This window comes from Crotalus tigris, unplaced genomic scaffold (genome assembly GCF_016545835.1).
Source record: "Crotalus tigris isolate CLP2741 ecotype Arizona unplaced genomic scaffold, ASM1654583v1 scf7180000018716.860359, whole genome shotgun sequence".
NCBI lineage: Eukaryota > Metazoa > Chordata > Lepidosauria > Squamata > Viperidae > Crotalus > Crotalus tigris.
The window spans coordinates 303569-315657 of NW_024097164.1; the positions used below are offsets into that span (position 1 = coordinate 303569).

Consider the following 12089-nt stretch of genomic DNA (forward strand, 5'->3'; position numbering starts at 1 on the left):
ACCCACAATGAGTTACTGATATATCACTACAGTCATCTTCTAGCTCTCTAACTGGGTGTCTACTCGGAAGTTCTACTCCACTAAAAAAAAAAAAATAGCTCCATATGAGGGATTTTAAATGCCACTGCAGAAGTGAATTGACCTTTTTGTGCATTTAAAGAAGTGTTCAGTATAGCAGAGCCAAATGAAGCATATTATGAAAGCAGGAATTCAGATATGTAGAAGACAGAAGAGTGATGTAAAAGAGCATCTTGGACATAATATATTGCACCTTAGTGAATCTCTGCCTAAAGAAACAGATGCATAATCAGATTAGTCTGATTTATAGCAAAGCACAAGAAATTACTATGATCACACCATTTTAATTTGTGTATATTTATACAACTTATAAAAATTATGTACTTAAAGACAATAACATAAAGGCCAAACAGTAATTTTGTATTTATTCAAAAGGTTTAAACATACAGAAGCAAGCTCCTAATTATTAATGCATCATTATGCATAGATGTTGCTGTTTTATACTGTAGTGCTGGCTGCTTTTTTCATCCAGTAATAATAGGGCACAACCACCAAGAACTTCTCCTGCAGAAGCGCTAAGTTCTTGGTGTAATGTGCTCCTTAACTCCATGAACTTTGAAACATAACTCTGAAAATCCTGGCATTATAACTGCTACCTAACAAGTTAGTCATCTGCCAGATAAAATTGCACCTTTCCTTCTTTCTTTCTCCCCTCTATCAAAAATGTCACATCTTTAATAGACAATTAAAAGTGCATTAAATGTAGTATGGTTTAAATTCCGAAAGATTTCTAAAAGTCAGTGAAAATACCACCCTGTGATTAGATTTTTGCATTATTGATTATAAAGTATATTTTATTTTAAGATTTTGATATTGCAAGCTTTTAGTCCTTTTCAGTTTTGTTCTGTGCAACAGAATGGTTACACACTGCAATGCAATATTATTCTTGAAATATACACTGCAGTAAATTAAAACTATTTTACATTTATATAAATACAATGTTCTTCCTGTGTAATTTCAGTCATTGCCACAAAATCATTACACTCAATCAACACAATTATTTTCACATTTTGAAGTTGTTTATCTTATTTTGCAGGAGACAAATATCTATTTCCTTCTAAAATACAATGTACTCCTGATACCTTCCTTTTATTTGAAGTTCATTTTAATGATTTCTAAGCAATAATCAATGGTTTCATGAATAGGTGATTAAAGAATTTATTATAATCCGCATACTCTTCTTGCAAAGATAGCTATTTTGCATAAAGTTATAAATTGTTTTAAAACTAATTTAGTGTTTTATTCATGACAGTTCTGAGATTTATGAATTGTACCACAATTAAATGCAATAAGGTACAAAAAAATAAGAGTAACCAAACAACTGACATCTACCAGTGAATTTAAAAAAAGAAAATAATATGGCTTTAATATTCTAATCAAGCAAAGTTACTTGGAGATAGAAAAATATTTTGTAACTTTGCTAATAAAAAAACAGCTGCATTATTTACCACAAACCTGGATAATTTAAAATTCCAATTTCAGTAAGTTTTTTTTAAAAAACTTAATAAAAAGGATATTTAATATAAACGATCATGTTGCATGTTATATATTTTTATCACTGTAGAAATACAGTTTCATATTGCTGTGCAGTCCAAAGAGCTGATAAAGGATTTTGATTTTCAAAACTGCAAATGAATTTATTAAATTGCATTTATTTCAGCTGGAATTAAGTTCAGTTAGTATTGTCAGGATTCAACCCAATATATGGCTGTTTAATGTATATCTTGATTCTTCTCTTTCCATAGATTCTCATTCAGAAAACTGTATGGCTCAAAAATGTCAAGTTGAATTGAATTCATTTCTGCTTGTCTACTACTGGAATTAACAGTACTGGCAGATCAGCAGATCAGATTTTCCCTTCCTCTATAAAGCTGTTCCAGATGGATGAGGATCCTTAGAGAGATTTGAGGATGCACAGGGAAACTGGTTTGAGAAATCCACTTGCTATGGATTTAGTTAAATTTTATGGATGCGAGGTGGAAATGCAAATACCTGTTTAAGTTTCAGAAACTTCATGAATGGTTAGGATTCAAGGAATCACTTGGGCTTCTATTTATGCTCCATAACTGTTTTTGAAACAATGCTTTTAAAAATAGTTTGTACATTAGGATATTTGCTGCTAATTGCAAAAGGTTCCAAGGAACATACCCAAACTTTAAGCATGCCTAAAAAAACTTTTGGATCCCAGATTTGGTTATTAGTAACAGGTGCTAAGCATGGTTACTAAGTAATTCCACTGGGACTTACTCTCAAATAATTGTACATAGGATTTCAACCTAAAAGATCATTTATTTTTCTCAAAGAAGTTATCTAGACTTTGTTTTAGAAAATTATTGTATATAATATCAATTATCATAAGTTTAGTTTTTAATAGTTATGCTAGATATTTAAATTATTCAAATGATATATAGTAATGATCATCACAAGAAAGACACTGTCCCCATAACATAGTTGTAAGAGAGATCCAGATTTTAAAAATTGTCTCTCATTTTAAGGCTCATTTTAAGAGTAACATTTTGTATTTTGTACTAAATTAAATTGCAATCCTATATACAGTTACTGAGTTGCTGACTTACCTAGCATTAATAGCCCCTATTCTTATTATCATTCAAATGTATCTAGGATGTGGAATAATTTTTATTTCCACCTATATATTCAGATTTGCTGTCCACACTTTGGCAATATACATTGACACCCGTTTTAAAAGGAAGGAAAAACAATTCTTTAACCACAATTTGGACATAAAATTAAACAACCCCAAAATAAGTAGATCACTATACTCTGTAGGGTTTTACACTGTTAATGAGACTTGCTTGGAAGGCAATGTGTTTGAGAGTGTATTGTTTATAGATAAGCCTTTCTGTAGGACCATGACCTTCAGATTGAACAGGTTGGGGAACAGAATCTCATTTGATCCTGAGGGGGAAAAAAACTGGGCACAATCATCATATAGCTGACTTAAGCAGGCTCCACTGAAATAGGAACCAAATTATCTGCACAGCTTTATTAGCTTTAATGGAACATGTAGAAAACGATGTAATGATGGAGTCTATCCTTGTTAACGTTATCTTGTTGGATAAAATGTGTATAAAGCTGCAAACACAGCAAGAGGCTTGAAGCAGACTCATTGTGCTCAAAGGACGTAAAAAGTAGTAGACAAATGCTGAGGAAGTTGGATGGAAAAAAAACAACTGGAAACAATTATGGGTGGTTATTTACAACAGACATTGTGAGATAGATATGATGCTAAAAAGGCACAGCTTTCCCTTTCTTAAATACACTGTAAACGTTTCATTATGCATGCAGAACAATTCACTTTACAAAAAAAGAAAAAGAAAAAAACCCTTGTGTTTAGACAAAAAAGAGTAATTAAATAGTCTCCAGCAAAATAGAATTCTTCCAAAAATACTTTCCCATTCATCCTATTAACCATTAAAGATTTTAGGTCTCATTTACAAAAGTTCCTTATACCATTTGTTTCAGGTCCTTCAATTTATACATACAGCATTGTACAGTACAGCAAAAGACTGCAAAAAATTATTGGTAAAGCCAGCACAATATACTATAAATTGAAACTGAGGCATTTGTTTTAATATCTTATCCTTTCAAGTTAAATAATAAATGAACACTTAACACAGTGTAGATCATCTATGATGGATAACATGGGATAACAAATGCCGCAAGTGAATATACCAAGATTATTCCACACCAAAATGTTCCATTATCTATGTTACATATCCAGGAATTTGATTTTGTTTCTACGTATGTGTGTGTGTTTGTGTATAGTACAAGAATTAATGCCCCATATTGACTTTATTTATGTGCAAACCAATGGTAAGCTTTTTTAAAAGTTCATAATAGTTCTTAAACCCTTTTAAAACAAGCAAACAATACCAGAAATTACATGACATATTTAAAATGTTCTTCTGTTAATATATCAAAATCAAGGAGTTATTTGACTAGATATGGCTTTTTATCCAGAGGAACAGGAATATTTCTTTTTTTAAATGCTGGGAATATTCGGGGTAGCCTGGTGTTCATAAACATCTTGGCTAGTTTGTCTTACCAAGTTCATGTAAGATGCTTGTTTTCCATTCTCCAAACCTTCATATTGTCTTTAGACTACTGAGACACTGTTGAACGATTTTAAATAGTACACTTTAAATGTGGCTTCTTGGCTCCTTCATGGGTGTGGAATAGCGCAGGGGAACTTAAGGCAAAGTTTTCTTTTTCTTTTTTTCCATTAAGACATGTTCTGTCACTTCCTGTGGAAGTAGAGGGGCTTGGCATTCCCAGATTCCACCTTGGGTAACTGGTCACTGATAATTTCTACCAGCATGGCTGGAAACTCCACTTTGAGAGCTTGAGACTCTCGGAAGGTGTAGAAGCAAAATTCCAGCAAATCACTAACAAGCTGAAATGGAATGGGAGAAAAAAGTCAGGAATGGTGAGCATTAATGGATGTTGAAAATAGTTCGTAATACTGAAAAAGCAATGTGAAACAGGAGGGTGTGCAAATTCTTTGAAAAAAGATGTGGTGAAACACCTGAGAACACATCTGACACACCTTTCTTTGAACTTGTTCTTGTTGAACTTAACTTGTTCTGGTCTCTGGTCTTTGACTGTAATAAATTTACTTGATTTGAACCCTGAAGTTTGTTCATTTTCCAGGCTTGCACATTTGTAGGAAGGCTGCCTCTGAATCTTTATACCTGCATGAGTTTGCACAGCATTCTCACATGTGAAAGCAACCGAAAGTGGTTTTCAAAGCAGCACCACAAACCTTGACAAAAACAGCTGTTATAATGATTTTAAAATGGTTACTTTGTATTTGCTCCAGCCTGTTGCGAACCACCTCTTTTAAAGCAATGTTATTTTCCAAATCTCTGCAAAAAGTAGCTGTGAACTGAAGAAAATTACTTCTGCTTCAGTTTCACTGAAATAAACTAGCATATCATTTACTCTGGTTTGTAACAAACATCTTGGTTTTACAGTCATGAACTGGAAGTTGAACAGGAGAAAATGGAATTCTTCAAACAGAGTATTGGTGCCACTTTACAAATGCTTTTTTTCCCTCCTTAACAAAAATGGCAAATTTTGCCACATCCATTTCCCTTTTTTAAAATTCTGATTATGCATATTTTATGTATAAAGTGAGTGATATAAACCTGTGAAACTGCCTCAAATTGTCCTAAGGTTATAGTCCAGTAATGGCGAACCTTTTAGAGACCCAGTGCCCAAACCGCAACCCAAAACCCACTTATTTATTGCAAAGTGCCAGGGCCGCATCAGCTTTGTGGTGCCCTCAGGGTGGTGGGCATGGCGCACTGGGTGGGCATGGCTGTGGTGGTCACGGCAACTGAATAGACATGGCCAGGATGGGCGTGGCCACCTTGATTTTGCTTGTGGGGGGATGCCTGTGGGGGCTGGCAGGATTGGGGGAGATCCAGGGGTCTCTGGTTGGTGGGGCGGTGGGTAGGAGGCTGTGGAGTGAGGCAGAGGGCAGGGCGGGGGTGCCATTGCTGTGGGGCAAGGTGAGTCAGGGGTGACTGCTGCCTGACACTATCTGCCCCCCCACACAGAGGCCAGGGAGCACATGGGGGCATGCTCTACCACCTCTACTCGAGATTGCTAGCCAGCTGCTTCACCTCCTTTGTGCTGGGTGGGGCTGCCGCTCTGGGCACCAGCGGTGGCCTAATGGACCTGTGCGAGCTGGCTGCTGTGGTGGCAGGTGTGCCCACAGAGAGGGCTCTGAGTGCCACCTCTGGCATGTGTGCCATAGGTTTGCCATCACTATTATAGTCTTTACTTATACTCATTTTTATACAAACATTGAAGGCAAGATTTAGAAAACTTTAACTACAACTAGTTTACATCCATTTCCCTTTTTCTCAGGAGCTTCTCTTTTTTCTAAATGTTTCTCTTTCATTGGCCTTTTACTAATGGATCACACAAAAAATAACAGAAAATCCATGAAATAACAATATTGAGCATGCCCTATTTCCATTAGTTTTATCTCCTATAATGTTGTTACAATATTTAGAAAATAAGTTTGAACTTTCAGTCGGATGTGTAGGGCAATCCAAGGCTTTCTGGGTCATAGGCAGAGTTGGATTTGGGATCCTCATCATTAAATTGCTGCTAGGGTGGGGATGTACTTTTGTACATAAACTTTTGTGCTGGACATGGGTCAGTCACAAAGCACTTATTTTAGTTAGGCTGAGAGAATTCCTAAAGCCAGAAGCACCAAAACTAAAACTGATTTTTGAACCATTTGCTCCAAAAAATACAGTTCGAAGAAGGTGAACAGAATCAGTGTCTTTACAGGCCTATCAAACTCTTGATCCCTCAGTCTATTTCTCCGTGTTAATACAGATTCCTGCCTTCAGTTGTCCTTGCTTTAAAACTGCATTGCTATACATTCTTCTGGCAAACGTATTTTTTTCTATCTTGGACATAATAATACTCTCCCCACTGCTAGATTTTATTACACAAATTTATGTCTGCAAGGTGCTTGGCTGTATCTACTAGGTTCAAGACAGAATTTCTGGTGATGAAAGAAGGCAGCTATGGCAGCAACTTAAAGAAAAAGAAAAGAAAGAAAGAAAGATAAAAGAAACGTTAAAAAGAAAAAATAAAGGGAGTGCAAAGAAATAGAACATGGTATGGAAAGAATGAATGCTGGGCAAACGGAAGAAAAGGACAGAAGACAATACTTGTGATGGTGGAATGAAGAAATAAGAAGGATCGTGCAAACAGATAGCACATATTCTCTGTACAAGAGTCTAACTGAGTTGTGGGCAAAGTTAATGTATGTGTGCAGTTAAAAATTCTTTTTAATTCAAATCAGTTCCAGGCAGCCATGTCATGCTAACATTAAAAAAAAGTTAATAGATGGTTGACCATTTTTTCCCTTGCTCTGGCAAAGAGAAGCAAAACAGCTGCTTTGGTTATTCTAATTACCCTGCTTCCATTCTAGGCAACTGAAGACTGTAGTAAAGCAAGTAACAAGATGGTGGAAGCATACAATACATCTCCATTACTGCAGTGGTTCTCAACCTTTCTAATGCTATGACCCCATAATACAGTTCCCCATGTTGTGGTGACCCCCAAGTGGGTGTGGCCACCAATAACAGGGAGTAGGACAGCTAGGGAAAAGGGGAAAAATGGCGGACAGCGTGGTTTGGTGACCCCCGTGAAATGGTCATTCGACCCCAAATGGGGTCCCAACCCACAGGTTGAGAACCACTGATTTACTGTCTTGTTCTTGATCTACAAGAAATAAGAAAACCAACTTCAGACAGCATACACCTTCAAATTTAATGGACAGGTGTAAAAAAATAATCTGATATTAATGATCTGAGATTGGAATCCTATCTCTGACTCAAGAGGAAGCTGTCCAGTGAATTCTGTCACTCTGGGATGCTGCCTTGGGAGCTGTGGATTGGGTTCCAATTATAGCAGAATGGCTATATATACTTACTGTATCCAATTCCAGGTTTATAATGATTAGTTATAATTATGTAATTGTCAGGTACAAGGAATCAGGACCATTCAGAAGACAGCAACATAGAAAAATTATTCAATCCTATACACAAGAATCTGGTCAATTAAAGTTCCACACAATAAAGGTCAATTGAATTCAGGAGGGATTGGATTAGGAGCACTTGTGGGAATGCAATGATTCTAAGCTAATGATGCATTTAACTCTGCCTTACCCAGCTTTGCCTGCTCTTCTTCTACAGTAACTTTATATTTTAGAAATAAGTTTCCATACATTTCACAATTAATTAATTATAAGTCTGTGAAAAACTGTTATGTATAAGCTGGGTTGACAAGATCAGAAATGAGGAGGTGATAAGCCACCTGGAAAAGCCAAGGGAAATCATCAAAACAATTAAAAAATGAAAATTAGAATATTTCGGACATGTGATGCGACACCCAGAAAAGTATGGCATACTCCATTCAATCCTCCAGGGAAAGATTGAAGGCAAACCAGGTCCAGGCAGAAGAAGAACACCGTGGCTTCAAGATCTAAGGGATTAGTTTGGACAAAACTCAGCAGCATTTTTTCGTGCAGCTGCTGATAAAAACAGGATCGCCAACATGATCGCCAACGTCCGATAATGGATATGGCACAAGAAGAAGAAGAAGAAAAATTGTTAGAATTATTTGTGTTTTGAAAGGCTAGTTTTTTATTTTAAAAAATACAATTCCTTTCTAATCAATATTATAACTACTAAAAATCCCATAATGATATAACTACATTTCTCCAGGATGGCAAACTCAACTAGCTGGCCTGAAAAGGATTTGTTGAAATCTCTGTCTCCATTTCTCACAGCACAGTGAATTATTATCACCCTCTGACCTAGTTTGTGAAATGGAAATAAGCTTCACACAGCACTATGTATTCAAATCACATAATGCTTCTAATAGCACCTTATTAAAATTTTATTTATTTAACGTACTACCTTTTCAATTTAATTTTTGTTTTTATCAATTAGTTTTTTTAAAAAAATGTGAGAATTTTTAAAAACTGAGAGGTCAAGAAGGAATTCGCAGAAAATGAATATTTTTTCCAATTCTCTATCAACAGAAATAATAATTAGTTTAATTGAATTACATAACTATCACAATGATTTTCATTATTTACAATGATCCAGCAAGTTTCAAGTTAAATCATCATTGTAATGGTTTAGTTTGTCATTAATAATTTGTTTTAAAAAGGTCATACTTATGGGCAAATCATATTAGGCTTGATAGGTAAATTCTGTCTTCTAAATCAGGGACTATATTTTAAAGATAAGAGGCTAGGGAAAAAGTTACTATGAAAGAGAGTTATGATGTTTTATCTGCTTGTGAGTTTTCTGAATGGCTACTGAGTGACACACAATTTTGTACAAGTAAAACTGTTCTTAACTTCTTATAATCTTGAAACGATTTTGACTGGATTATCTATTCAACTACCTAAAACTATTTTAACAAAACTCTCTGACAGTTCTAATTCCTAACTTCTGGGCTGTTACACTTCAATTCTAATCCTAACCAAAAGATTGTGATTTTGTATTTGGAAGTTTGGTATTTGATATACATTTGTATGGGCACACTTCGTTAGTGTTTTTAAGACAAAAATCAGTGCCAGCGCATACCAATCAGTCATCAATGAATCTATCTCACTGCCACTGTCAGACCCCTCCAATGTATTTGCCTGCATATTATTGCTTTGCCTGTGAATTCCTTTTCAGGGTCTGCCATTCTGGTGGGAGAGGGGCTGCTTGCCTGAGGAATGTATTTGCCTGGCTCAGCTCTGTCCTCTTTGAAATGTCCTCCCTTCGTGAGAAAGGAATGTGGTCTGAAAACATCTGGCTTACCTCCAGACAAAGGAGCCTGGTATTATTGGGAAATGAAAGCATGAGAGACCTTGAGATGGGTGCTAAATCACTAGGTTCTCAAAACAATCTAGCACCTATGGATTGGCTGGATTCAACTGAATGGTTGGACACTGGAGGGAAGAGTCCTGAATGGGCATTATGATGTAACCTTTCATACGCAAATTCTTCAGACCTTGCTTTGCTCTATTGCTATCACTAACTCTCAACAAAAGTTCCTTTTGAAACAATGCCTGTTTCAAAGTTCTGCTTTCTTGAGGCAAACCCTTACAGCAACTTTGTTTTTGTTATTTGTTTTTGGAGAGAACCTTCCACAAAAAAACCCCAAACAACAAAGCAACTACTCCCCCGATCTATAATCTTTTTTCCTTTGAACAGAAAAAGAAACTAATTATTTAAAATTTATTTTATTTGTATATCTTTTATGCCAGTTTATTGATACAAGCTATTAAGTGAAGAAAAAATAATGAATTTCAAAATTAATTAAGCTTGACTTGCTGTATCATAATAAAATTTAGTAGAGACTTCCACTTCCCCAACATAGTGCCATCTTTGTGAGGTGAAGCTTTGTAAGCTTCTTTGTCCAAATGTACAGATATGAGCTACTTCTTCCAATCTCTTTTGAACACAGTTCCCCAACCTTTCTGGCTTTACAGACTGGCTGGGGGGAGGAGAGGGATGGTTCCATGTGAGCAGCTCCATTTGCATGAGCAGCAAGTGCCCACTGCTTGCACAAATGGAGCATGTGCACCCACATTTAACCGCTGCTCATGCAAGTGGGGATGCACACGGGCTCACCTGCCACTTCCATGGCCCAGTTTGGAAGGCCTCAATGCCCACTAGTGGACCACTGCCCAGGGGTTGGGGACCCCTGCTTTATAGGTTCTACGTCAACTTAAATCTGATTTCCTCAGTGCTATGACTTTGTGTCTAAAGTCAATTCATTAATTTCTTTTTTTGTTTTTAGAAATTAGGGAGTCTATATATAAATGTGCTGATGTTTTACAATTTTAATCTGCATACCTTTTCTTTTCAGGAGCTTTTTCCTCAACTTGGCATTTTTTGGCATTTACATATGTTTCCCATGAGAATACCAACTAAAATAATGTAAAATTTTCCTGTTGCTGTTACTGCCTAAATCACAAATTATTATATTTATAATTTGCTATTATATTTGAAGTAGCTCAGTTCCTTCTTTGTGTCAAACCTGACTCAACTCCATAGCTGCACTTGCTGTCGCTCTCAGTTTGCCAAACAGCAAGGGAGGGGGATGGGCTAATTCCTAAGGAGGGAGGGAAACTCTGGAATGCAAGAGTGCCTTCTGTTGCCGGTGAGATGTTAGACACCAAGGTCAAGTTCTGAAATGTTTGAGCAGCATAGACAGTCTTTTCCCAAAACAAAAGAACTGAACCTAATTGGTGAACTATGAACTGAGGGTGATCCGAGGGGGAAAAGGAGGTTTTACCTATGTGGGTTTTTGTGGGAAAATCCCAGAACTGACTTTGCTTCTGCTGTACCTAGATGGATATTCCAATAATGCTATGCTCTTGGTAATTTAAAAGAGCCAAGAATGTGCCAAATGGGACAATTGACAATTTGCGCAAGGATATTTTTTTTTGTACATGACCTTTGGATTATTCTACACAGCTAGTTTAATAAATGATGTAACTGAAGGGAACCACTGGAGGCACTACAATAATATATTACTTTTTGAAATATGTACTAGCTTAAACCAATTTAATAAGACAAGGACTTTATGCAATTTTCTCAAAGGTATTTCCAATCTCATTTTCAAAATTATCCTGTAACACAAGTATTTTGAAGAGGTGAAAATCAGTGATTTTCCATATCCAAGTTGAGGTGAGGCAGAATGTTTGCTTGTTTGTCTTACTAAACCAATTTCTATAGCCACCTCTCTCACAAACAAGTGACTGGGCAGTGTGCAACAGAGCTAAAAACAGTTAAACACATTAAAAACTATAAAAATAAAGCTAAAACCCTTTTGTTATATAATCAGAGTAATTTTGAAAATGAGAAACGTGATCTTTTGAGATTAGAAATAGATAGATAGATAAAGAAAGAAAGAAAGATAATAGGTACAGATAATATATAAACACTTTTGTTATAAATATATATTTAAATAGAAAGGGTAGTACCACAAAGGAAACTGTTTGTAAGAATATCATCCAGACATTCTGAGGAGTTACAGTAATACACCTACAGGATCTTTGATTTCTTCTTAGAGGCTTCTTAAAACCAGTCCAAATATGCATAAAAATGGAAATATTCTGACTATTAAAATACATGATAATAAATATATTAAATATTAATCATATTGAATATTAAACATAATGCACATCCATACACCACCCCAACTCTCATCCATCCTCCTACATAACCTATATTTACATATATTGGATAGATTGAATTAAGCAAAGCATTAATTGAAACAGTGAATCTGAAATTCTACTAGATTTAATCCAAAAATGCTTAACTAATCTGGTTTGCAGAGCAAGCTGATGTTGAACAAAAAAAAAAAAACAACAACCCGATTCCCCTCCTCAAAGCAAATGCAAGTCTCTAAAGAATGAGCTGTTATTGCAGTACTAATAATACTTTGAC

General features: G+C 35.8%; 1 protein-coding gene across 5 annotated transcripts in view; it reads right to left on the bottom strand.

The window, feature by feature from the left end:
* Positions 1 to 342: 342 nt before the first annotated feature.
* The window catches only part of NR3C2 (nuclear receptor subfamily 3 group C member 2), a 166949-nt gene continuing 155202 nt past the window's right edge, over positions 343 to 12089 (bottom strand). For all 5 annotated transcript variants that reach the window (XM_039355662.1, XM_039355664.1, XM_039355663.1 and 2 more), the window contains one exon: positions 343 to 4492. In XM_039355662.1, coding sequence (XP_039211596.1) covers positions 4337 to 4492 — 156 coding nt within the window. In that variant the 3' untranslated portion in view covers positions 343 to 4336. The remainder of the gene's footprint in view (positions 4493 to 12089) is intronic.